The sequence below is a fragment of the Mustela erminea genome, chromosome 10 (assembly GCF_009829155.1).
Source record: "Mustela erminea isolate mMusErm1 chromosome 10, mMusErm1.Pri, whole genome shotgun sequence".
NCBI classification, from domain to species: Eukaryota; Metazoa; Chordata; class Mammalia; order Carnivora; family Mustelidae; genus Mustela; species Mustela erminea.
In genome coordinates, this window is record NC_045623.1 from 86,958,908 (window position 1) to 86,986,103 (window position 27,196).

A 27,196-nucleotide genomic window follows, 5' to 3' on the forward strand; every position below is an offset into this window, starting at 1 on the left:
GGGAAACAATAGCTCAGAGAGCTCAAGCACTTTGTCTGAGATCACACAGCTCCTGTGAGCATTCCCAGTGATGCCCACGCTGGCGCTGGCTGTTTACTCCACCTGCTCGCCCCCTGGCCTGCAGCCGGCTTGGTATTTTTCTTTAAACCAACTTGCTTTTTTATTTAAATGCATCTGTTTTAAAAAGGGACTTTATATTATACTCATAAATGGAAAATCACAAAATTCATGGGCTAGTTATGTCTATTTTTATAATGCACATTAAAATGAATTTATTACCATAAAAATGAAAAGTGTTCATCCATATACCATACAAAATGGCCTCACATACCAGCAGTGGGTTCTGGCACTCTCTCTGGGAACTGGCTCTACACCTGCTTCAGTTTTCACCAAATCATAATGTTATTCATGGCTCTCGTTTATTATAGTATTAAATTTTCAAGTGGTTTCCCAGCTCCATTACCTCCGGACTCCCCAGCATGGCCTCAGGGCCCTTCTGGCTCCCTCATTTCTCATTTCCTGACACTCAGGTCCTGCTGCGCTTGGGCAAAGCCGGACTTCCCTTGCTGTGTTGGCTCCCCAGCCAGCAGGTGCCAGGATTTGAACCCAGGCAGCAAGCCTTGAGCCCACACGCCGAACCAGGATGCTGTACCTCCTTTCTGGGATGTCTGGTCCCAGCAAGGCCTGTGATGCAAATAAAGAGGCTTGAAAGCGAGGTAGGGAAGGGGTTGGCAGGGTCACCCAGGAGCCACAGGCTTATGGGGCCCCTCTTGGTCTCATAGGCAAACAGAGAAAGGTTTGATCAAGCCTACCCGCTCAGTGATGTAGGTCCAACAGCACAATTCCTGCCCAGGGCGAGGAGCCTAGAGACCTTTTATAACCTCTCCAGGGCAGAAATGACTAGAAGCCGTAGTGGCCAATCCTAAGTCCCTGACGTCGTGCGGGAATGGGACTTCAGGTCCCCCATGTTCTCTTGCAGAAGCTGTATGTTGCAAGAGAGCTCTGTGTCTGGGCAGAGCGGACTTGTAGAGATTTCCCAAGTGCCTCATAGTCCTTTCCTTTCCTGCAGTACGGATAATTCATCACCCGAGAAGGGAGTAGAGGCCCCAGTGTAGCCTGATAATAGTCATGCTTTATTAATTCCATCTTTTCCCAAGAGTAGGAGTGGGGGAGGGTAGATCCCTGATTGCATGGGAGACTCAGGGGGTCTGGAGGCCCCCAAAGAGATGCTTGGCGGAGGGTTTCCCAGATTGCTGTGAGGCCTTAAGGAGCCAGCTGTGGGGAGAGCCTAGCCCCGGGCCTGATGCATGATGGATGGATTTGCTCAGTAATTATTCTTCTGTCCTGCTTCGGACGGAACTCAGGAAGTATGTGCTTCCATCAGAGGCTGGGGATGGAGGGAAGAGAACTGCTCCAAGGGGCCGCCTCTCGAGCCAGTCAGCCCCTCTTCAGATCCCAGTTCCTCCACGCGCTAGCTGTGTGACTTTGGACAAATCAATTCCCCTCTCTGGGCCCTGGTCTCTTCATCTGGAAAACAGGGTTAGTCATAGTCCCTCCCTCAAGGGACTGAGGGGAGGGTTACAACAATCCACCCAGGATAATGCTTAGGACGTGTGCGGAACACGACACGGGAGCTACATAGGCCTCCAGGCGGATCTGGGTTTGAATCCTGCCACCGGCACTAACTGCGATGTGACTTGGGGTGATGGTCTTGACCTCTCCAGACCTCCGTTTCTCTGTCTGGAAGTGGGTTTGGTAAAGACTGCTTCCAGAAGTGATGGGAGCATCCCGTGAGCAGGGCATGTGTCTGCTTGGCTACCGAATGGCGGGGTCCTGAGGGGCAAGAACCTGCCTTCTCCCGGGAGGCCCTCCTCCCCGGGGGTGGGCAGTGGGTCAGCTGCAGGGCTCTGGAGGCAGGCTGTGGCCCTTCCCTGCTGCCCCGCCCCCATGGTGACGAGTGGGGGCCCCTGCCTGTCTGAGGGGCAGGAAGGAAGTGAGGAGGGCAGTTTGCAGCTTCCCCTTTTCTGCCCTGCTCCAGGCACTGGGCTCTCCCTGTCAGTGCCTAGGAGCAGGGGACAGCGGCACCATGGCCCCCCGTACGCCTGCCGTCCACCAGACCTGCTGCTGCTTTAACGTCCGCATTGCCACCACTGCGCTGGCCATCTACCACATGGTGAGTGTGCAGGCAGGCGTGGGGAGGCTGTGTATGCGTGTGTGTGTGTGTGTGTGTGTGTACGTGTGCACACACGGGTGTAAATGAGAGGGCCCCCATCTACGGAACTCCCCACCATGGGAGGACCACCGCCCACCACTGGGCCTCAGTCTCCCCCTCTGCCTAACAGGGGAGGGGGCTCTGCAGCCACAGCCGGGGAGGAACAGGCGTGGGAGAAGGGGCCTCCTTCTAAGTGAATGGAACTCACTGTTTTCCCCCAAGGCTCAGTTTCTGCCGCTGTAAAATGGGATGACTTAGCATCCACAAGGTTCCAATGCAACAGCAGCTGGGAAGGGGCTGTGGAAGGCAGGCAGGTCTGAGGAACCAGACCGCTTCTGGAGTTGGATCCTCTTCTTCCCCGGTGGGGGCCCTGGGCGTTTTGGTTGGGGAGGAAGGCGGGACTCCCTAGCAGGGAGCGAGGGGGCTGGAGCCTCTGGTTGGTAGCCTGGCACCCCACGGCCTTCTCTCCACCAAAGGAAACTTGCGATCTTGTGCTGATGGGTAGGACGGCTTGCCTGGCCCACGCTCCGGAGAAGCGGCCCAGCGGTTCCCCTTGGGAAGCTGGTGTACACAGCCCCAGCATGGAGCCTCTATCTTCTCTGAATGTAGGGAGATGCTGGGTGAGCCCCAGCCCCCTGGGGCCAGAGGCTCCCCGCTCTGTCTCGGTGGGTGAAGGTTGGGGTCTCTGTCCAGACCATCTCCCTGCACCCCCACCCACTGTATCATTCTGAGCCACACCCAGCTCCCCCAGGGCCTGTGGGTAACCGTTTTCTCATGAGCCTAGAAGGGCTTCCTCAAAATTAGCCTAAATCTGGCATTCTGTGGTGGGTGTCTGTGACCTGCTTCAGCCTGGCTGCACCTGCCTTCTGCTTCGGGGAAGGTCAGGCAGGGCTGTGGCCAGAGCACGGCCTCCCGAGGGGCATCAGCTCACAGCCTCTGGGTGCACGCATGTGTGCAAGTCCTGGCCTCGCTGCTTCCTAACTGTGCGGCCTCGGGTTGCTTACCTAACCTCTCTGAACCCCAGTTTCCTCACTGAAAATAGTACTACGTCTCTGATAGGGCTGCTGAGAGCATCAAGGGAGTTCATATCTACAAGGCTCAGAGCAGTGCCTGACGGAGAGGAAGTGTTTGTTATCGGTGTGCGTCAGACCCAGCGCCCATGGCCGCGTAGCCAGAGTTAAGCTGTCAGACCCCGGAATGCTGGTTTGGGGAGTTGCTCAGAGGCTGTCTTGCCTGGCTCCAGCCAGAGGGGTGACCCTGAGAGATGGCGAGGGCACCTTGGCTGTCCCCACCCCCAATCCTTAGGGCCTCTTTAAGGTCTGAGATAGCAGAATGTTCTCTGGAGGACAGTGATGGACGCAGAGGGTCCCTGTGGGAAGTGGGCCTCTGGGCCCTGACCCCAGCTCTGCCACTAACTGGCTGTGTGACCTGGGGTGACTTTTTCTCTTGGGCCTCAGTTTTCTCTTTAAGAATGATGGAGGGTGTCAGGGGACTGGCCCTGGGGGTTCTAACTCCATCCTGTTTGCGGGCTGGACAGGTCACGGAAAGGAGGGCGGTGGCACAGATGGTCGGCGCTGACCTGGGGGTCCCATCCTGGGTTGGCTCTGGCTTCTGCTGATTGTTGCCACCAAGGAGTAGTGGGCCCAGGAGCTGCTCTTCTGACACCTTGGGAAGCAGGAAACACAGGCTTTTATGCTGCATTTTCTGATATGTTTCTGCATCGGTGACTGATTCAAGATGGAAAGAAATTCCTGTGCTGGCCAGACAGAGTCCATACGCAAGCCATGTGGGCCAGCCGCTGTCTTGCGTGGTGCAGACTTGGGGACCCTTGAGGTTTCTTCTTCTTCTTCTTCTTTCTTTTTTTAAAGATGTTATTTATTTATTTATTTGGCAGAGAGACAGCAAGGCAGCGAGAGAGGGAACACAAGCAGGGGGAGTAAAAGGGGAAGCAGGCTTCCCACAAGCAGGAAGCCCAATGCGGTGTTTGGTCCCAGGACCCTGGGATCATGACCTGAGTCAAAGGCAGATGCCCAACAACTGAGCCCCCCAGGTGCCCCGTTGGGGTTTCTTCTTTATCCCATTGTCTGAGGTCCTCACCTCTTTGTGGGGAAGTGACATCGGGGCCCGCTCACAGAGCTGGAGAAAGTGTGGGCAAGTGATCAGGGAAGCCTTCTTGGAAGTGGTGATGCTGGTGGAGGCATAGAGATTACGGACAGGGTGGAACAGGTGTGCAAAGTATAGAGACTGAGGGGTAGCAGCTTGTGTAGGGATACTACCCAGATCGACTTAGAGGCTTCGGCTTGGGGTGAGGGAGGTGGTATGGGCTGAGAGCAAGCTGAGGCCTTCACTATAGTGCACTACTGATATCTGGGCCTGGAGAATTCTCTGTTGTGGGGACTGAGCTGCACATTGTAGAATGTTTACCATCATGGTTGGTCTCTACCCACAAGATGCCGACAGCACCCCTGGGCTGTGATCACCAAAATATCTGCAGATATTGCCGAATGTCCACTGGGGACAAAATCACTCCCAGTGGAGGATCACTGCCTGTAACATGAACCATGGGAGCCATGAGATGTTCTAGAGCAGAAGGCATGAGAACAGAGGGCAAGCCTGGACGCTGGACTCCTGGCCTGGGCAGTCCTCTCTGGGCTCCTTGGTTTGTTGCAATGGAGAATCATAGTCTGGAGAAGCCTCTGCTCCTTCCCAGAAAGGACAGGGAGGAGCTGGGTGGCAGGTGTGCTGGCAGGGTCTCTAACATCTGGATGGAAAAAGAGAAGCTGCTGTCCAGATGTGTTGATGGCCCAGACGGTTGTCATCTGGGGCCGGTCACGGATGACAACGGCACACTGAGAGCTATTCCTGGACTTGGCCTCTCTGGGGAGGGTTAAATTAGGTCTTTGGTATCCTCAGACAGCGCTACACTTTATCGGTCATGGGGGACCTCCTTATGGGAGGACCCTCTTGTGTCCAAGGTCTGGAGGGTCTCCCTCAAGGTCCCGCTGGGTTTGTGTAGAGGGTTTCCTTGGTCACGGGTGATTTCTGACTCAAACTTGCATGTGTAAAGGAGTCACAGAACTTTCTTTTCTTTTCTTCCTTCTTTCTTTCCTTTCTTCCTCCCTTCCCCTTTCTCTCTCTCTCTTTCTTTCTTTCTTACAGATTTTATTTGAGAGAGAGAGTGAGAGAGAGAGAGAGAAAGAGAGAGTGAGAGAGAGCATAAGCCAGGAAGAGGCAGAGGAGGGAAAAGCAGACTTCCCCCTGAGCAGAGAGTCCGATGAGGGGCTCTATCCCAGGTCTCTGAGATCATAACCTGAGCTGAAGGCAGATGCTTAACCTACTGAGTCACCCAGGACCCCCAGAGACCTTTCTTAAATTGGCCTCTTTGGGCCTGGCTTGTCTGGCAACCCAAAGTACGTCCTAAGCCAATGACAGGAGTGGGCGAGTCCCCAGAAGACCCCTTTGCCCAGAAATAGCTCCTTCCCTGACTTTTCCCCTCCAAGCTGCCTAGAATTGCATTAAAATGCCTTGCCCAGATGAAAAGCTTGCACCTGCTTTAGGCCAAGGAGAGAAGGAGGCTGACTCTGGCTATCTCTGGGTAATAGGGTTATGAAAACTCTAATTTTTCCTACATGCCTATATTCTCTCTACTTGGTACAATGAGCATAAACTACTTTTTTTTTTTTTTTTAAGCTTATGTTATTTATTTATTTATAGTATGAGCAGGGGGAGGGACAGAAGGAGAGGAAGAGAGAATCTCAAACTGGCTTTTCAAGGAACAGGGAGCCCAACTTGGGGTTTGGTCCCATGACCCTGAGATCGTGACCTGAGCGGAAATCAAGAGTCGGTCACTCAACGGACCGAGCCACCCAGGCGCTCAGTGCGTGTACTGCTTTTTAAAGGAAATTTAATTTTAGAATGGTTTTGGATTCACAGAACTCTTGTGAACACAGTAGAGTTTCTGTTCGCTCCTCACCTGGTTTCCCCCGGGGCTAGCATCTTACATTAGAATGGCACATTTGTCACCATCGAGTCCCCATCAGGACCCTGACTCAAACCCAGGCTTTAATCAGATTTTCTCAGCTTTTCCCTCGGATCTCTTTTCTCTCTCAGCATCCCACCCTGGGTACCACGTTACATTTAATCCTCGTGCTTCCTCAGGTTCCCCTTGGCTGGGACAGTTTCTCAGATTTTCCGCGTTCTGGGTGACCTTGACAGTCTTGAGGAGTACTGCTCATACATTTAGTCAAATACTCATCAAAAGGGACTTTTAGTTTTCTCTTGGTTGGGCTCCGGTGAAGTGTTCTTGGGAGGGAGGCGGCAGAGGTGAAGGGCGATTCTCAGCACATCCTATCAAAGGTGTGGACTCCCGACATGTCTCATCACCGTTGATGGTGACCTTGACCGCCTGGCCAAGGTCGTGTTTGTCGGGTTTCTCCCCGCTGTCCCCCACCCCATACTGTCCTTTCTGGAAGAACGTCACTGAAGGAGTGGAAAGTTACTTCTGGAGGGCAGACGAGCTACCTAATATTAGAGATATGTGGAATTTCTCATGGGAGATCGGTTTGTTCTCCTTATCTGTTCTATAACTAAACGATGTATTTATTTACGTCCGTAGAAACTCGTGGTTATTTATTTTATGCCTTGGGTTATAACCCAGGGCTGCTTTATTTTTCTGGTTGCTCTAGCATGCCACTTTTTAAATTGCAAAACAAAGAAAGTCAAGCGAACCTCTCTTGTGTAAAGGAGCCTGTTCTTAATGCAGATAAATTCTCCAACATGACTTCGTTTTTCCGTGCTGAGCCCCAGGCCGGGGTCTGGGCCTGACACGTCCCGTGGCCTGTGCCTCCAGGGGCTCCGGGCTCAAGGAGAGGTGTGATGGTGGATGACACGGGCGCACTGATGAGGGGCCTGAGCCCAGTCCTGGAGTGGAGGCTGGGGATTCAGGAACGGCTTCTTGGAGGAGGCCAGAGGTGTGCTTAGGATGAGCGGGTGTGTGCTTGGGGCTGCTGGGGAGGGAGCAGCCTGAGCAAAGCCTCGGGGGAGGGAGAGGCTCTGTGATGTTTGGAAGACTGAGATGTTCCTAGAGCTGGGGGTTAGGGAGGAATGGCTGTGAGGAGTAGTGGGGGAGGCTGGATGGAGTTCCTTATTTCTCTCAGGCTTCATAGCCCAGAGGATGGATCTCTGCTTGGTCCAATCCTCTCCTTTTAGAGATGAGAAAGCAGAGGGCCAGGAAGGTTCCTGGCTGGCTCCAGAGGGTAGGCAGCGGCTTTTTTTCTGGGGGCGCCCTTTCCAGTACACAGGTGTGGGGAATGAACCAGTGGGTGAACAAATGAATTCCTTACCTGGCCCGTGGACTGGGGGTGGCCCGCCTGTCTGGGAGAGCCTTCCCTCCCCAAGTCTTCATTTCTGACTTATGGTCTAGCTTATAGGAAGCATCCTTCTGCAGGAAGCCCTCCTGATTTGTCCTTCTCAGACTCCCAGGGGTTCTTCTTTCTGTTCCATTTTGAGATTGAAAATCATAGCACGGTCTCCATCACTAACATGGGATGTGACCCGGAGTAAGCAGACACCTTTGCCGTCGGGGCCTCAGTTTCCTCATCTGCTACCCAGGGCTAGGAGTTCCTGCCTTAAGGGTGACTGCTTTGAGGTATTGAGCTGGTGTGGCCCCGCTGGGGTGAGGGGCTGCCAGCCGGGGCCCGGAGCGGGATGAGGGAGCAGACACACCTTTGAAAGCTCATCTCATCTGTTTAGGGCCTAAAAATAGGCCCCAATTGCCAGGTGGGGAAAGCCCCAGATGAGAGTCTGTTAGGGCCTCTGCCTTCACACCTGATGCCCCATGTGGGACAGAAAGACCTTGGTCTGTGCCCCTCCTGAAGGTGTGAAGAGGCCGCTAGGGGTAGTCGGGGAGTTGTGGTTCCTCCCCAGTGCCATGGCCCAGGGGGTCCAGTTGGGCCTGAGTTACGCTTCTCATCTCTGGGACATGTAGCCTGCCTTCTAACTTGTAAAATGTTGGAGGCCCACACAGCTACTTGTGGAGGCTGCTGGACCCACTGGACCCACTGCGGCCTGGGCGCTAGATCCCCTGGGGGCAACGTGGAACATTTCCTGTGCCACCAGGCCTGGGGGGCTGAGTGGTGGAGGTCTCCACCCTGTGAGGTGGGAGAGGGTAGGCCAGACCTCAGGCCGGGGAGACACCAGCTGGGAGGAGGGGGTCCTCCTGTTCAGACGGGGCCCCATGTCTGGAGGGCAGAGTCGGGGGGGGGGGGGTTCTGATGCTTCTCGGTCACCACCCTGACACTGAGCTCCCCCAGGAAATGAAGCTTTTAGTTTGAGCCCAAGGCAGCAGACCCGGAACCCAGACTTCACTCTGTGCTTGCTGCGAGGCCTGCGCTGGTCTCTTTGGGGATGGAGGTGGGAGGGGGGAGGCGACACAGAGTCCTGAAGCCCTAATGAGGCAGGAAGCTGAGCATGAAGCTGTGCAGGGGCGGGTGCTGGCTCCCTGCCCTTCCAGCCCTCAGCCCTGCTGTGAGCCCAGGGCCTCCCTCCCCCATCCCCAGCCTCAATTTCCTCCCCTGGCAAATGGGGGTCAGTGACGCTAGCGTGCAGGGTCATTTTGAGACTCACAGGAAACCAGGTGGAGACACACCCAGCACCTCACGAACACCGCCACAAATGGCAGCAAACCTGGGAGCCTCCATTCGGCAGGAGAGGACAGAAGCTTGGAGGGGCCAGTCAACTTGGCAGCCTGTGGTGGAGGAAGAAGGAGAGGCCCCCAGCCCCCCTCCCCACACCCCTGCCTCAGGCTCATGGTCCAGACCTCGTGGGGAGGGTGCGCCTCTTGGCCGTGACTGGGTAAGAGTTGCCTCTAAGAGCCAGGGGGCCTGGCTCGTCCAAACTTGGAGTCCACGTGTCTCAGTTTCACCTGCAAAGTGGGGAGCAATGGGGAGAGAAGAACTTTTCTCACGAGGCTGAGCTGAGGATGAAGGGCTGCGGGTGTCCCCAGGAGGTCTTGGCCTCTGCCCTGTCCCGTGCTAGCGGTAGACCTCAAGGGAGGGGGGTGGCCTCGCTCAGAAGGTAAAGAGGGCATTGATGGCTTATGAGAATAGTTTGGAGGCACGGTGTGTCCCCAGATACCCAGGAAGTGGAGGATGATGGGGGCTTTGGCCAAACCTGGAGAATGACCCTGAGCCCCTCCAAAGGCCCACCACGGTACTTCACTGTTTGAATATATCACCATGTATTTGCCTGTCCTTCTGCGGAGGCTTGCTTCTAGTCTGGGGAGCTTATAATTAGAGTGGCCGTGGCCGTGGCCGTGGGGGGCTGTGGTTCGCCGACCACACATGAGCACTTCTGCAGGTCAGTGCGTCTTCCTGAGTGGATCCGTCTTTGGTAGCAGATACGTGTCACCTCATCTGCTCCTTGTGACCGCCTCATGAGGCAAGGGATCCTTCCCTCTGTTCCACAGATGAGGGAACTGAGGCCCAGAGAGGAAACCTGGCCGGGTGGAGGGGTCAGTGAAGAGTAGAGGGGGCAGGCGTGGGCGCGAGGAGAGCAGAGCAACAGCCTTGGTGGGGGTTGGGGAGGAGAGCCGGCTCTGGGGCAGAGCAGGGCAGCCTGGCCCCGGGCGGCAGCAGAGCCTGGACTCCTCTAAGAGGGCCGGGCAGATGGTACCTGGGGTTGGCTGGGGAGATAATGCTGTGAGGGAATGCCCCCCCTCCGCCGCCCTGGCCTTCATAAGTGTCTGCAGGAAGTATGGGCTGGTGAGGAGGGGCTGGGGTAGGAGAGTTTCCTCTTGACGCTCGTGTGTCTGGTTCTCTTCTCTTATCCACCCCCCCCAGACAAGCCAGGGGGCCCCAGGGAAAACAGGGTGGGCAGACGAGCTTCAGCGAGGGTGTGATGACAAGGGTGATGATAATGGTTTAAATGTGCTGCCACCCTTGGGTCGCTAGGCCACCAGAGCCAGAGGACCCAGGGTCAGGGTGGGGGTGGCCCTGAAAAAGGAGAGGGGCAGGAAGGGGTGTGCGCCCTGGGGACCCACTTCCCATTTTGCAAACTGCATTATCTGTTGGGGAAGGGTTGAGGACATGCCCGGGCCTGGCTCCTTGTGCAACCTCTGCCAAGTCATACTGAGCACCACCGCACCACCCCCCCCGCCCACCGCTCTCCTCCAGTGTAAGTGGGGGGACCATCTGACCAGGTAGATTTGCCAGGAACAAATAAAGTGGAAGGCTCAGAAAGGTTCCTGCATTGGCTGGCACATGGTAGGTGCTCACCGAGGAGCGGGTCTCTGTAAAGGGGACCCCCTGGCATCTCAGAGGGTGGGGCTCTGCCCACCTTCTTCTGAGATGGTGGTTCCCGAGCCCCCAGAGGTCAGAGAGGGTGAGCCCACCTCCTCGGACTGGAGAGTGGCGTTTGAGCCCTAGAATTGGGGATTTCGTGTCACCACTGCCATGATTGTCGTCGTGGTCGTCATATCAAGATGTCACTGCTGTCACCAACATCAGCAGCAAAGTCACGGCCATATTATCAAGGCAGTCCATCATGGCTTCCCAGCATGCCCACTGGGGTTCTGTCTATCGCCTTTTGTCTGTTACCCGGTCACAGGCATGGTCACCTCTATTACTGCTGACCCTGTCGTCAAAACGTTCACTGCCACATGATGGCCCAACCCAGCCACATGATGGCCCCCCACCTCCCAGCACGGTCGCCCCCATCAGCCCCGCCCGGCCAACATTTTGTCCATCACACTCAGCTGGGGCTTCGCTGTTGTTGTGGCCCTGGCCATATTCACGGGTGCCCCCGTGTCTCCCACCTTCCGTGATTTTGCCGCCTCTAGTTCATTCAAGCTGTTGGCTGCTCCTCAGAACCACCAGGCAAACCCACAGGCATTCTCCTGACTTCCTGGCCACTTGCCCCATTGCCGAGCTCTGGGAAGTTGTGCGTGTTATTGAGAGAGAAGGGACGGGTTGGGGATGGGAATGGGAACCGAAACCGGGAAGAAGCAGAGGGAAGAGGTACAAAAGAGGAATGGAGAGCAGCGGTGATGGCGGGCTGGGCTGAGCCTGGCCACCACGGATGTGGTCTTGTCGCCTGAGCCCTGACTCCGTGTCAGGACTGAGGCTGATTCTGGTTCTGCAGCAGACTTCCCGCGTGAACCTGGGCTGGTCACTGCGTTGTCCTGGGGCTCAGTGGCACACTGGGAACATTCCCTCCCTCAGGGAGAGGCATTCCTGCCTGTGGGTTTCCCTGGAGCTGCCCTCCCAGCCTCTGGGCCTCTGCATATGGTGTTCCTTCTTCCTGGAATGCTTTTTTTCTCTTCTCTGTTGAGAAACTCCTACTTATCCCTCAAAACCGTGCTCGGACTTTTCCTATTTGTGAAACTCTTCCTGAGTCTTCCAGATGGTGGTGATCACTCCCTCATCAGGGACCCATGGTCCTCCTCGTGTCCTTTGTTATGGCACTGAACACACTGGTGACCTGTGGTTTCCCCAGGGTCCACGACACCTGCAGGCCAGGCCAGGGTCAGTGGTTTCTCTGGATAAAGCCTGGAGCCAATATGTGCTCCAACAGTATTTACCAGTTGAACAAACAGAAGGAGTGAACGAATATCTATGCAGATTAATGAATCCTGACCAATGTGTTCGTTTATGGAGCACAAGCTGTATGCCTGGCTCCATGCTAGCTTGTCCTTTGACCTGACAGCAGCCCTATGAGGCAGGTCTGGTTATTGTCCCCATTCCCCAGACAAGGAGACAGGCTCCGAGAGGTTAGTGGCTTGCTCAGGGGCACAGAGCTTGGGTCGGGCCCGGGACCACCTGACCCATACACCTTAGCTCTACTCTGCATGACCTCGATGCTGCAGGGGGAAGGCAGAGAGAGACGCTGTGCTGGAGGAGAGGGTGGTGAGTGGCAGCTATCTCCCAGGCTTGTGGGAGGAGAAGAGCCCTGTCCTGTCCCCAGAGGTCGTGGGTCACGGGAGAAGGCAGCTCTTTGTCCTGGTGGGTACTCACAGGGGTGGGGGGTGGGGCGAGAGGCAGGTGAGGGCCTGGGCCCTGGGACATCTGGATGCTGGGGGGCTCCGGGCCTCTCCCAGCATGCACTGTAGGTGAGCCAGTTAGTTTCCCAGAACTACAAAGCCTCTTGGTCAGGGACATGGGTGGAGCGGTGAGGGCCTTCTGATGTGCAAGGTGCATCTCCGGGCGGGCCACCCTGGGTGCCCTAGAGGTGAGAGGGCATGGTTTGCAGGAGTTCAATCATCCTAGGGGCCCTGGGTGCAAACAGGAGTGTTTGTCCTCATTGACCAGAGCAGGTAAACTGAAGGTGGGGCTGAACTGGGAACTGGCCCACTGGGAGCTGGGAGGCAGAGGGTGGTCTCGTGTCCCAGCTGCCGGGTCCTGAGCAGGGGTGGTGGTGGTGGTGTCTAGAGCTGTCTGGGGGGGGGGGGTGGTGGGCAGTTGGTTGGCAAGACCACTCAGCCCTGGGTGGAGCCTTAGGGGCACAGGCTCCAGGGTTCAGATGCCTGCTGGGCCATGTGACTTCTCCTCTCTTAGCCTCTGTTTTCTTATCTGTAAAATGGGGGAAATATTGCTTCTCTTGCAAGGTTTTGGGAGACTGATATAAGCCTGTGTGTGCAGGTCTGAGCCCACAATAGGTACTCAAAAAACATCAGCAACTTTCCATCCCATCTCCTAGGGAGGTGAGACTCCTATCTTTCTCCTGGATTGAGGCTGGTGTCTTCTGCCAAAGGTTAGGGGGCCAGCAGAGGGTCTGAGGCTGATGCTGAGGTTGCCTGGCTCTGAGACTTGGGGCTGGTGCCTGCCTTCTATGGGCCTCAGGGTTCTCATCTGGCAAATGGGAACAGAAATCTCTCTCTCCCCTTCTAGGACTGTCGGGAGGGTAGAAATGGAGGAAAGGCTGAGCCTGGTTTTAAACCCAAGTGGTTTGTACAAAAGGAGGATGATTTCTTGCCCCTGCTGCCCTGGGAACAAGCTGTGGGGGGAGGAGGGCGTGGCGCCCCTCTGACTCAGCCAGGGCGCTGGCATGGGTGCGGGGAAGGGGGCCAGGTATCGGGCAGAGGCCAGAGGCTGGGAGGCGCTGGAAGGATAGCGGAAGGTGTCAAATCTAGGGCTTGTTGGCCTGGGCTTGAATCCTGGCCCTACCCATTACCAGCTGGAGGCCACAGACAAGTCCCTGGCCCTCTCTGAGCCTTGCTTCCCTGGTCTGTGAAATGGGGGTGGGAGTATTCACAGTAGTCCCTTGGCTTGTTCTGGGAGGACCACTGGGACGTGAGGGCAGCGCACCTTAGTCAGGGTGTACCGGGGTCCCTCCCCTTCCCTTCCTTGCTCAGGGTCATGGGATACGGTGGGGTGGGGGGGTGGGGGTAGCTGGGATGCTAATGGCAGGATGACAGGTGCTGTGGCAGGGCTGGGAGAGACGTTTAGGGCCCGAATTTAGGGGCTGCGGACAGCTGTGGGTTAGCACTGGTCTCCAAAGGGGGGTGATGCCTGAGATGATGGGGGGGGTGGCCAGGAGGACAGTATTAGAATTTCCACTTTTCAACTACGTTCTTTAGTAACTTCTGGGTGTGTGTGTGTGTGTGTGATGATGTTGGTAATAACAGAACAGTAGCACACACATATAATTTTGAAAGAAAGAAATATAGAGGAGTGTGTTCAAAAGGTTTTACTGATATAGGTGCATGATCGAAATACCCGCACACTCTGGGGTACTGGCTAGCGGGGGCTCCGAGGTGTTTCAGGGAGTGGGGTGTGTGCAAAGACACCAGGACACCCCTGGGGGACTTAGACTCCAGTCTCCACGGTGTCCGCAACTTGCCGTATGTCCTTGGGCAAGCCGAGCTTATCAAACAAACAGAGGGTGCTTAGAAGATAAGTGGGCAGAGACCCTTTCAAGCAGCTGGGAGCTTGCGATTGTCTGATTCTGAGCTTCGTTCCAGATTTCCGACAATTCTGGATTCATGGGACTTCCAGAGTCTTCTCTTGCCACACCTGGTAGATACTCATGTGCCCTTCTAAGCGCAGCTGCATCTTATTGGTGCTCTGCTCACACACCCCCAGGGATGGGGAGCTCACCCCCTCGCAGGGTGTCCTGTTGTGTCCTGGATGGACCTGTCATCTGCCTCCCTCCCTCCTTCCCTCATTAAAGGTGAAATTGGGGAAGAGAGGGGCTGGAGCCTCAGGCTTCAGGGGCTAAGGAAGTGGTTTTTCTTTTTTGCGGCTACTTCCTGTGGGTGCCAGCCACAGCCCCCACAGCATCTGCCTTCCCCTTGGGGCTGATCTCAAGCTTTTTGGTGAAACAAAGCATTTTTGGTTCACCCTGCACCAGGTAGATGGGGCAGCTAGATCGAGCTCGCTGTCCACCCCCCGGCACCCTGCTCTTGGTCCGTTCCACGACCCCCTCTCCCTGTAAGCTCACAGGAGCCAAAAGCTGATTGTGTTTGCTGAACGCTCACTGCAGGCCCCGGGCTCAGTGCTTTATAAACACAATACAATTTATTCTTTACTAAATCCAGTGATTGCCAGTTTCCAGATGAGAAAACTCAGAGATGTGAAATGACTTGCCCAAGGTCACATATGGACCCAGGTTCAGCACCATCTCTCTCTGACTCTGGAGCTCAGCTCTTCATCACTCTTCCGTGCTGTCCCTTTGTGCCCCCTGAGCAGAAAGTAACATGGCAGGAAGACAAATTGAGACCCGTGTCTGAGCTAAAAAGCCCTCACACAGTGAGCAAGGGGAAAACAGATGGTGGGTGTTTTGTTGCCTGTCAGCTAAGCACGAGTTACTAGTGCAGGACCACCCAGAAAGCCAATGTAAACTTCGGCTATATTAAAAGAGGTAGGGCATCCACGGCAAGGAAGGAGATAGTCTTGTGATTCTCAGCGCAGCCAGACGGTGCCTGGAGAATTGTGGGTGTGCAGTGGTGGGGGAAGGGCAGAAGGCTTGCTGCAAGGGGGTGGACACACAGAAGACTGGGAGTTCCCCTGGCTGGACGTATTTAAAGGAGTCCTGTGTCTGATGGCAGAGGGCACAGGCAAGGTGACTTCCGAGGTCTTTTCAAATTTGTGGCTAGACTCCTTTTGTCACCAGGGCCACAACACTAAGGTCTGTCAGATTTGGATAGGGTATATTCATTGTCCGTCCATCCATCCATCCATCCATCCATCCATCCATCCATCCATCCATGCATCCATCCAACACAGTAGCTAGGCCAGTGAACAAGAGAGACATAAGCCTTCCCTGCCGGGAACCTACCTTCCAGGGAGGGTAACAGCAATCATTACAGTGAGCAGAGCTACTTTAAGTGAACGATTCCACCCTGCCCCACTATGACCCTACGAAGCAGGTATTATAGTACCTGCATTTTGCAGATGGGGACATTGAGGGGCCATGGGGGATGGAATTGGCAGGGCTCCCTGGGGAGTCACGGGTCAGGTGCTGCCACGCCTCTGTGGGTCATTCCAGGAATCTAGAGCTCTATGCTGCCCAGAAACTCTGACCAAGATCCTGAAATGCCCAAAGCCCGTTGTGGTAAAAGGGGTGCAGAAGAGTGACCCAGTTACTGGTAGGAGCCCTCAGACGCTCGCCCTCCAAACTTGACCTTCAGTAGTCACAGTTATTGTTTTATTGAGAACCAGGTGTGGTTCTAAGTGCTCTCCTGGGATGTCCTCACTCACTCTTCTTAGGTAGCTATAGGCATTAGCCTCATTTTACAGATGGGAAAACTGAGGCGCAGAGAGGCTGAGCAGCTTGGCTAAGCTCACATAGCTGAGAAAAGGAAGAAAGCTTGAGCTGTCTATGTGTACAGGCCACACTTGATTCAGGGTGCTCCATAGACCCAGCCCTCTGGCGGGAGGGAGCAGGGGTGGATCTGTGCAGGCCCCACTGATGGATGTTCTGTCTGCCCCCAGATCATGAGTGTATTGCTGTTCATCGAGCACTCAGTGGAGGTGGTCCACGGCAAGGCGACCTGCAAGGTGTGGCAGAAGGGCTACCTCCGGCTCGGTAGGTCCTGGGGACTCTGGAGCGGGAGGGGCAGGTGTGGGGAGAGCAGGTGCGGAGAGGGGCCCTGGCTCTGGGCAGACGGGCTGGGGTTAGTTGCCCTGCCTCTTTCCTTCTGAGCCACAGGTCTTTCCTCTGCAAGCAGAGACCTGTCTCCACCCAAGTCTCTAGGTGTGAGAACAGAGAGGAAAGTGCTTTGCAAACCCAACTGCCTTAGGAAGGTGACAGCAAGACTGTCCTGATGACATCCGTCAGTGGCTGCCCACCACCCTGGAATGAGACAGAAACTCCCCATGGTGGGATCCCGCCCCCCACTGGCCTCTCTGGCTCTGGGTTGCAGCACCCCCTCGCTCCCTGCTTCTGCTGTGTAGACCACACCGAGCTCAGCCCCGTCTCAGCTGCTTGGACTCCCGGTCACTCAGCTCACGGGCTACCTCCTGAGAAGCCTTCCCCGGCCTCTCCCTGGCTAAAACAGACCCGGGCCACTCTCCCACCCTGCGTCCCATATTACCCCAAATGCTCTTTTGCTATCTCCATAGTCCCCCAAGACTGAGAACAGCAGGAGGGCAGCGTCTGAGCTCACTCCTCACTGTCACAGCCCCCACACCAGTGGTTCCCAAAATGTGGTCCTCGGAACCTGCCTGGGGTTCCTGGGGTCACCTCGGAACTCCTCACTGCCCTCCTTGCCTTCCAGCTAACCTGGTCTCCAGCTTCCTGCTCATCACCATGCTCTTTGCCATCAGCTTGAGCCTGCTGATCGGAGTGGTCAAGGTGAGGGTTTGTAGGGGAGGGGAATGGGAATCAGGGCCTGGGGGCTGGCCAGGAGCCCCAGCTACCCTCCTGCCCACCCCCATTCACACCTGCTGGGTGGGTAGCAATGGCCACCAAGAGGGTGGGAGGCGGGTGTTTTGGGAGACAGCCCCCCTTCGCCCTGCACCCTAGAGATTTTTACGCTCTCTTGCAGTTTGGAAAGCCTCGTTTCCATACCAGACTTTGACGCAGAAACTCCCCCTGCCCCAAGTGTAGGGTCAGGCACATGGACACTTCGGTCATACCAGCTGGTGACACACATGAGTGAGAAGAGGAAGGGTCATTTCAAGGCGTGGGAAGGGGAGAGAGCAGTGGGTTTCGTAATCAGGGAGAGGAACCAGACTAGGGGAGGGTAGATGCGTCAGGCTCAGTTCCACCCAGCGAGCTGGTGAGAGAGAGAGAGAGAGAGAGAGGCTGTGGCTCAGGTTTCTGTGAAGAGGAACCGGGCTGTCCCTTGGCCCCCAGGGGGCAGGAAGCCAGGGCCTCAACACAGAGCCACCGGAGCAGGACCCAGCAAGAGTGTCCTCCCTGGGGAGCTGGTGGCCCGGCACTCACAAGCCAGCAGCGTGGGGCAAGGAAGGAGCTGGGGCTGTTTGGAATATATGCCCCTTGCCCGCCCTGCCCCCATCGCTCCCTGAGCCAATGGCATCCTTCTGGAAGCTCTGTGCCCCAGGGGGCAATTGTACTTTGTGCAAGGGGCTCCCCGGTGCTCAGGTGCTCGTGCAGAGCCGGGTGTGATCCAGCTAGGAAAGTGGACCAGGGTTCCAGAAGGCCCTGAGACTGAGTCTTGGCTCTTTCGGCTGCCTCCTGAGTGATTTTAGACAGCCACCTGAGAAACCACAAAACCACCCTTCTGTGATTTTGTCCCCAAGGGTGGGTTCATGAGCACTCACACTGGTCACAGTCGTCCCTTGCTTGAAGTTGAAGGAGAGGACCTTCAGCGTTGGCCACCAAGGGCCTCTGACCGTGACCAAACACCCCAAGAGCGGTCCACACAGAGGAGGGTCCCACCACCAAAGCCGTGTGGGCCTTCCCTCCCCCTCACTAGACCTTTGTTTATGTTGGCCCTTCTGTCTCCAATACCCTCCTGGTTTCCTTCATGGTTCTTTCCAGATCAAGCCTCAGCGTCCCCACCTCCAGGAAGTCCTCTCTAACATGTTCCCATCTGTAAAATGGACACAAAGCCCTTCCTGGCTGGGTTCTTGAAGGCTGTCCTGGCTGCTTCTGGAGGCCCAGGGGCACTTATCTCTGTGTCTCCGGGGACACCAAGACGCCTGGCATTCAGGGTCTGGGTCTTACATTCTCCGCATCCCAGAACCTCCTTCAGGGGAAGGGATGTGGGTCCACTGGGAATGACCTCGGCCCAGTCAGGAGGGGAGGATTTGGGAGAGGCCCATATTACCCAGGGACCGAAGGGAGCTTCCGATGAGGTTGAGGGGAGGCACATGGGGACCTCAGGCTGTGGGGGACTCCCTGATAGTGCTGAGCCTATCTTCTAGAACCGGGAGAAGTACCTGCTGCCCTTCCTGTCCCTGCAAATCATGGACTACCTGTTGTGTCTGCTTACCCTGCTGGGCTCCTACATTGAGCTGCCCGCCTTCCTCAACTTCACTTCCAAGAGCAGCTGGGTGGTGAGTACCCAGCCCTGCTCCACGTCCCACAGCCGGCCAGCCTGGGGGCGGTGGCAGGGGCTCTGTCCCCTGGGCCCTCCCTTGTTGATAAGCCCAAACCCCATCAAATCAGGTCAGCTTTCTTCCTCTGTAAAATGCGCCTGTTAGGGTTCCCCATCCCCATTTGTTGGGGGCATTAAGAGAGAACAGTATATACAGGGCAGGCAGCACGTTGTGGGGACTTGGCCAATACCAGCCGTCTGAATTTACACAGCAGGAAAGGGCACATGCCCACTTCTGTGCCCAGACCCCGCTTTGTCCCTCCTCTGTAACCAAGTGGAGAGAAGGAAGATAAAGTTGATTAAAGCCAACGATGAACATCCATAGGGGAGATGCCCATGATGGAGGTGTTGATCCCTGCCTCAGCTCCCCAAAAGTTACTTTTCAGAATTTCCCTAACTGTTGTCCTGGAAGAGATTGAATAGCTGGTCCTGGGCTGGGCATCAAAAGACCCTGGTTGGAGCCCAGGTCCCGCTGCCAGCCCTCGGCTGGATGTCTCAACAATGGGCATCCGTTTCTTTCTGGGTCCTGTGGGTTAGAAATTCCCCGGTGTCTCTGACTGACTGTGTCGAACAGCACAGGGACATCTGGCTTAGGGCTTCATTGCTGGTTTGTCTCCTTCCTGCCTTTGCCCTCAAGGGCCCCTCCAAGGTCCCACTGATGACCCTGCAGCTGCTCGACTTTTGCCTGAGCATCCTGACCCTCTGCAGCTCCTACATGGAAGTACCCACCTATCTCAACTTCAAGGCCATGAACCACATGGTGAGTGTGGGCTGGGGGCCCACCCCCATCACTGGCTCTGTACCCTTGAGCGAGCTGCTTCCTCTCTGTGCCTTTGTGATTAGGTTGGGTTCCTTAGAGGTGGAGCCGGTGGAGAGGGTTCTTGTGTGAGTACCTGACTGAGGGAGAACTCTCAGGAAGACCCTCGAAAAGGGGAGGGAGGAGCGCGTGAGACTAAGGGAAGAAGCAGGCAGACCTGTGACTTCAGGGACGGCCTTGCCTGATCCCAGAGGGAACCTTGTGGTGTGAATTGCATCGCAGAAATAATATTCATTTTTTTTAAAAGATTCATGGAGAAAGGGGGCACTCAACACATCTCAAGATGGCCCTTGAGGCTTCTCTGCACGATTTCAGGGCACAACCCCGTAAAACTAAAGAGGACCAGATGACTGCCTCAGGTCCTTTCTCTACAACCCTTGATCAATGATAAAGTAGCCTGGCTTTTATAAAGATGCGTCCTCAGATTTTTGCAAATCCCCAAATTAACACCACTAAAGGATGTAATTATCCCTGGCATGATTATCAGTGTAACCGCACATACAACACATGAAAAACTACAAAAGCATTCTGATATGACAGGATGGGTGATTTCCAGTCTCACGTGTTACATATACAACTTGTTCCCACATGCCAGCCTTGCAAAAGAATGTCACTGTTCAGGTAGGGCCTTTCGTGTTTTTGAAATTCCGAATTCCGAAATTTTCGAATTTTGAGAATTCGCATTTTCGCATCATCTTTCGTATAATCCCATGTTTTGGTTTAATGATGGATTTAGTATTTCACTCCAAAGTGTGGATAAGCGTAACAGAAACAAAACACAGCCCACAATCTCATTCTCGACCTTAGAAATCATTGTGGAAATAGAGTAAGTGATTTTGTGAAGTTCAGGCTTTAATTCTACATATACTCTTCAGGCATGATGAGATTCTTGAATCAATGAGATATCTGAGTTGAAGAAATTAAGGATGTCCATGATAAGAACACACACACACACACACACACACACACACACACACACACTCAGATAAACATAATAAAGACTCTCTCTAAGGGAAAAAAATAATATTCATTTTTTATAGTGGTCTAACATATTGTCCCCAAACCTAGTGACTTGAAACCATGCACAACTGCCATCTCACAGTTGCTGAGAGCCAGGAATCTGGGAGTGGCTCAGCTGGGTCATTTGCACTAAGCGTCTCTCATGAGGTCCCTCCCGCCCCCTGAGACAGGGATGGGGCTGTGGACACCAAGGGCTTGACTAGCTCTGGAGGGGCCATTCCCAAGATGGCTGGCTGGCGTGGCTGTGGCGTGCCCCACACGTGTGTGGGGACAGGGTGGTTCTGTCAGTGAGCCTAGCCTCTAGAGACGGGCCTGTGGCTGCTGGGGGCCGGGGGGTCCACCCAGGGAAGAGCCAACTGGGCGGGTAGCCACAGCACCTGCTTCCCTTGGTTTACTCGCCTGCCGCGGGGGACTGATGGTACGGAGTGCCTGTCTCCTAGGGCCCTGGTAGGGGTCAGCCGGGACAGCGGTTGTACCACATGGTCTCATTCTTCCATGAGTGGACCCCGGAAGGGTTCCTTGTGGGCAGAAGCACTGATGCGGCCCCCAAATCTGTTGCAGAATTACCTCCCCAGCCAGGAGGGTGTGGCTTACAGCCAGTTTATCAAGATGATGATCATCTTCTCCATCACCTTCATCACCGTCCTCATCCTGAAGGTGAGAGGCCCCCGACATGGCCCTGGGGAGGGTGGGGAGCCCGCGTTGCCCAGGCCCTCCCATGCCAGACTGTTAGGAGGCAGGGAAGTCTTCCACTGTCTCCCGCTGCTGCCCTCCTTGCTCTTGGCTCCTTCCTCCCCACCAGCTCCTTGGACCCCACTTGGGATCCTTGGGGACACTGCATTGAAGGGGAGGGGGCTGCAGGGAAGACCACTGCGTTAGAGTATCAGAGACTTACTGTGTAACCCAGAGAGACCCTGATCCAGGGAAGGAGGAGCTGTTCTGTCTGAAATCAGATTCAGAAAATCTTGAATATGAGTTCCAGCTCTCCCTTTGCTAGCTGTTTGGTTGCCTTCTGAGTCACTTCTCTCTGGGCTTTGGGTCTCATCTGTGAAAGGGACAAAATTAATATTGCTTTGCCCCTGTCACAGTTTTATAAGATTCAGGCACCAAAGTAAAGATGGGTCCTGAGGTCACATTACTAGAGGTTTGGTCGTATGAAGGAGGGAGGGGAATAGTTTAATTCCTCTCTGAGGGGGTCAAGCCCAGAAGATAGAGTCCCATGTCAGGTCCCCCATTCTTAGAGAGAGAGGACAAATTGGAGAGTGTTAATAGCCACACAACCGGGAGGGAGGAGAGGTAAGAAGAACACCCTTCCATCTGAGGGAGTCAAGGAAACCAGGGCAATTCAGCTTGGAAAGAGATGACTGAAGGGGTTTTCAAATACCAAAAGGACTCTCATGGGGATTCTAGAGGCCAGGCCTGGAGGCTGTGTCCCAAAGCTCTGGGGAGGCTGATGTCAACTCAGCAGAAGGAAAGGCTTTCAAGAGTGTTCTTTTCTGACTGTGAAAGTAAAGTAGGATCATCGTAGAAATTTGGAAACTACAGATGAGCAGAAAGAAGGCAATCAGCTCGCGACCCACCACCACTCAGAGACAAGCACCCCTGATACTGGGGCGCATTTCCTCCCAATCTTTCTGTGTATGTGTGGGTGTAACTAGGTGTCGCTGCCTGATTTTTCTGGCACCCTGAGCAGCTTCTGCTGTCATCTGTTGCCAGCCTGGAAACGGAACTTCCCCCCTCTGAGCCATCCTCAAAGGATGGGCCTAGCCCAAGAGCTTCAGTGAAGTTCAGTGAGAACTTTCCTGAAGGATTTAAGGAGCCAGTGTGGGGTGGGGTGGTAGGGGTGGTGGTTTGACATCCTATACCCTCCTGCAGAGCCAGTCCCCAGGGCCCAGCGCACAGCTCTGTCTCGCTTGCCCCTCCAGGTCTTTATCCGCCTTTGGGGGAAGTTTTCTCTCTTCCTCATTCTGTCTCACTGGTCACCCTCCCTCACCTGCCTCCTACTTCCTTCTTTTATAATTCATTTTATTTATTCCTGCCTCTTGAGTTTCCATCATGGGGTTCCATAAGATAAGAGAAATCTCAGAAGACAGGGCCCACCCTCATTTCTTAGGAGGCACCGGGGGCAGAGACCTATATAGGTTATTGTCCCTTTGACAGGCCCCTGGGGGCCTCCCTCTCCACCCTGAAAATCCCCCCTTAACTTACAACCACTGCTAAGAGAAAGCAGTTGCTTACATCATCGGCCATCTCAGGAGGTGGTGAGCTTCTAGCCCCAATGGGGTAGAGAAGAACAATTTGCAGGACCATTGCCAGGGAGGCTGGAGGGGGGCCCAGAAGTCCCCCAAATCCCCCTTCTGCACGAGGTCGTTGGAGGGGGGTGGAAAGAACTATATTCAGAACACCTGGGACCAGCAGGTGAGGTAACCCTGCTCCGGGACAGGGAGCTGAGCGCAGTAGCCAGATGTCACCTTCTGGGTTGAGCTGGGGCTGCCCAGGAAGTGCCCGCATCTGTCCCAGGCCTGCCGGGGCAGTGAGGACGGTCAGCAAAGCATCGTCTGATCTGGCTCTTTCTCCAGGTCTACATGTTCAAGTGCGTGTGGAGATGCTACAAATTCATGAAGTACGTGAATTCGGCCGAGGAGAGGAGCGGCTCCAAGATGCTGCAGAAGGTCAGCCCGGTGGGGGATCAAGTCTCAGCCTTGCCACTCCCTGTGTCGCCAAGGGCAGGTCTCTCTCCCTTCCTGGGTTGCGGTTTCTCCCCTTGTGAGATGATTGGACCAGAAGAAATGTGGAGATCTCTTCTGGCTCTGATAGTCTAGGATTTATTCCTTCATTCATGCATTTACCATTTTCTGCCTCATTGTTTGCTTTGCATCCAACCGTGAGGGTACAAAGAAAGCAGATGCCACCCCATCCTAGGGGACTGTAGAACCCACAAGAAATCCAGACACAGAGCTCTGATAGCAACGCAGTGTGAAGTATGGGGGAAAGGGAAACATTGAGGAGGTACCTGGCTTCACCTGGGGTATCAGGGAAGGCTTCCTGGAATGGGTGATACTTGTCCAAGTCTTAGACTCTCAGCTGATACAAGTTAGCTGGGAAAGGGAAGGGACCTTCTAGGTGGAGGGATGAGGTACACTTAGAAGTAGCTCATTGAATACATCATGGGAAAAGGGCAGCTGGTTTAAATTTTTGGTGTCACTTTCCTCATCTATAAAATGGGGATTGTATTAGTCAAGACCCTTTTGGTTGCAAGTGGCAGAAACCCAACTCAATCTGACTTATGTGAAAAAAAGGAATTTATTAGCTCCCAGAACTTGAAGGTCCAATGTAGGTCTGGCTCACAGAGGCTGGCTGTGAGGCTGGTCACCTGGGTGTGACCTCATCCTCTCCATCTCTTGACTCTGCTTTCCTCATGGTGGCAAAGTGACTGCCAAAACCCCTAGGCTGACATCCCCCACCCTCTTAGAAACCCCAGCGAAAGGCCCAGGAGCATGTCTCAGGGACCAGCTTGGCTCACAAGCTATCCTCAAACCACTGATGTTAGCCAGGGAGGATGAAATTCTTCTCTGAGTGACCACACTCAGGTCACATGTCCCACTCTGGATCTGAGGGGTGGGACCAAGTCTTCTGAAAGCATGTGGATGGAAAAGGTTCTTCCAGGGAAAATGGTGCTTTGTTAACACCACACAGGGACTTGAAGCTGGGCAGGCAGAGGGAAGTCTGTCCCCTGTAGGAATAGACAGTGCACCTGTCTCGGGCATGCCGTGTCTAGTGTAGGATGTCCCCAAGGCGTGCTGGTATCACCATCATCCATTTTGTCAGAGGTCGGGGCTGGAGCCTCTTGACTCCAGGATGGGATCCTGGTTCCTTCTGGCCAGTCCTCAGCTCCCATCTCTCTTGCTCACAGGTGGTCCTGCCATCCTACGAGGAAGCGGTGTCTCTACCATACAAGAGTCCGGATGGGGGCCCAGCACCGCCCCCCTACTCAGAAGTGTGACACCCGCCAGGCCCCAGCCTCCATGCTGGGAGGAGTGGAGCTGTCTCGTAATCTGCTTCTCTGCTTTGGTGGCCCCTGGTGGCCCCGGGTGAATCACCCGCCTGACTTCAGGACAACCCGCTTGTGTCCCCTCGCTGGCCTGCTTTTCCCGTGGGGCCTGGGAGAGGCTCACAACTGGGTCAACTTCAGGCTGAAGGACTCCTTGAGTCTCTCGGAAATTCGGTCCAATAGTCCTTGGCTTATTGTGATCGGCCCCAGCATCTGTTTAAACCATTTGTCATTCTTAGCCCAGTGGGTTTGGTTAAAGGACGTGGAACTTGACCTGTGGAACCACGTGGCTGACAAATGAAAAGCACGCTTCTCAGTGCAGGGAACCAGTTGTGGGGGAAAGCTGCCATCCATTGCATTGGTTTTAGACAGTTGTCTCTTCACACAGTCATGCGGCCAAGTCATTGTCCCTGGGTCCTCTCCACCAAACACCTACGTCCAATTTCTGGTTTCAACAATTACAGACAGCCAACCACCAGTCGATTCAAAGCAGAGATAAAATTCAATAATAACAATAAAAATCAAATGAGCCCCAAACCATTCTCTTCCATTGAGTCCAGTAACTGGCTGCCCACTCCGATCCACGCGGTACTTCCGAGGGGCTGCGTAATTGTCAGTTCAAACGAAAATCCTCGCACTTGCCCACTGTCATCTGACAGCTACTTGCAGGAGGTAACAGTTGTTCCCACCACCGAACTGTCCCCCGACAAACAAACACACAGTCATTTTGCTGAAGACAGTCATCAGTAACAGTTGGCCACATGTGGCCGGTGTCCTCCCGCGGCAATGGGGCCTGTGACAAGGGCGGCCTCAGGCGCAGTTGTCCTCGGCAGTGAGCTGCCACCAACCCCCAGCGGGGGCCCCTCTGTCACCAGTCTGGGCCGAGGCCCTTCTGTCCTGCCCAATGCTTGTGCTTACACAACAAGTTAGCCCTGACATCAGGCAGATCTGGGGGCTGGACTAAATCCACGTGTTGGTTCGGTCAAAGCAGGGGAACTCTTTGTGGGCTCAGACCCTGCCACGGGCTCTCATGGCGGTGGTGGTAGATGGGAAGGTTGGGTTCCCACACGCCCTCTTTCGCCTGTTTCCCTGCAGGCTGGGGTTCTCCAGGGACCTGATCCCGAGGAGGAGATAACAGGGCTACGGAGGCAGGCTCTCTGGGGTCTGGGGGGGGGCTCCCCGCCAGCACCTCCTCATTTAATTGCTTTGTGTGGGACGGGGAAGAAGTTTGAATAAAGCAGCACCACGCTTCACTTTGGCTGATGTGGTTCTTAAAATGTGGCATAGGCAGGGCTGGGAGCGCTGCCTACGTTTCCCACAAAACGTTCCCATGCACACACACGCACACACACATGCACGGATTCATTCAGTCCAGAGACTCACAGGGGCCATGTCCAGCTGCAGTGTCTTGACCCAGTCCTGTTTCCGATCACAAGTCACAGACACACAAGTGCCCTGATGTCTCCCCAGAGAAGGTGTGAAGTCCACTCCCTTGGCGAGTGCTTGCCCGGAACCAGGTCCTGGGCTGGGTACTAGGGGTGACCGTAATGGGTCAGATGTGCCTCCAGTCCCCCACAGTCTGGGGTGGGAGAAGACAGATCTACAAGTGATTATCATAGCCCACGGCCAGCACCACGATAAGGAAAGTCCCAGAGATCCCTATAGTCAGCGAAGGCTTCCTGGGGGACCTTTCACCAAGCTGAGCTGGAAGGATGAGTGGGCAGTGGTAAGCAAAGGGGGAAAGGACGCAGGGGGCCTCTGTGGAGGCAGGGAGAGGAGTCGGGGGAGGTAGGTCAGTGTGGCTGCGTGTGGGGATGGCAGCCTAGCCAAGTATGGGGCCTGGATCGTGGAGCCTTTGCATTCATTAAGGTCCTTTGGCCGTAAGCCCACCTGGGCTTGCTTCAGCCAAGAAGGGCATTTGCAGGAAGGAGATGGTTGCAAGTAACAGAAACTTGTGGGAGCCAACTTAATTTAAAAAAAAAAAAAAAAAAAAGGTGGCTGTGGTATAGCTTGGCTCACATAAATGAAAAATCCAGAGATTTCTGGCTTTGGGCATACTTGGACTCAGGAATCATATTCTGCAATAAATCTCTCTCTGTCTCTGCCTCTGGCCTTCCTCTGAGGCTGAGCTGCTGAGGGCTTGCCTGAGTGAAGTCAGAAGAAAGCCCGGGGCAGCGTGAGTTGGGCTTGGTCCCCGGTACTAACAGAGCCTTGAATGTTGCACCCAGGAGCAGGGACTTATTCTGGACTGGGGAAGCCTGCGGGGTTTGGGCAGGGGAGTACAGGATCAGGACCTAGAGAGGATGAGAGCAGACGCAGGGAGCCACAGAGGACTGAGGAAGGAGTTACCGACCTTCGAGGTTGTCAGCTTTTCTCGGGAGAGCAGATTTCTTTATGGCTTTTGTCACTCTTTGTCAGATCCCCAGTGAACTGATCGAGTGAGGCTTTAATAGAGATGGACAGCAAGCTCCCATTCAAACATGAGGGCACTGAGGCCAGAGATGTCAAGTGACTTTCCCAAAGCCACACAGCATTCAACAAATTAGACTGACTGCCTTTTTTTCTATTCCAACGGTGTCTGTTAAGGTCTGAGGC

General features: G+C 54.8%; 1 protein-coding gene and 1 long non-coding RNA gene across 2 annotated transcripts; one reads left to right on the top strand and one right to left on the bottom strand.

Annotated features, from left to right (window-relative positions):
• Nucleotides 1-1,999: 1,999 nt before the first annotated feature.
• LAPTM5 (lysosomal protein transmembrane 5) lies at nt 2,000-25,854 on the top strand. The gene is made up of 8 exons (XM_032301779.1): nt 2,000-2,173; nt 16,141-16,234; nt 16,926-17,002; nt 18,541-18,672; nt 19,351-19,473; nt 21,112-21,207; nt 23,130-23,222; nt 24,464-25,854. Exons 1-8 carry the CDS (start codon nt 2,087-2,089, stop codon nt 24,551-24,553), a joined length of 792 nt encoding a protein of 263 aa, XP_032157670.1. The 5' UTR covers nt 2,000-2,086; the 3' UTR covers nt 24,554-25,854.
• Nucleotides 6,951-8,960, bottom strand: LOC116567016. Its single transcript, XR_004276076.1, has 3 exons — nt 8,897-8,960; nt 7,555-7,705; nt 6,951-7,132 (listed from the first exon to the last, which is right to left on the bottom strand). It is a non-coding gene; the product is annotated as an uncharacterized LOC116567016 (long non-coding RNA).
• Nucleotides 25,855-27,196: the final 1,342 nt, after the last annotated feature.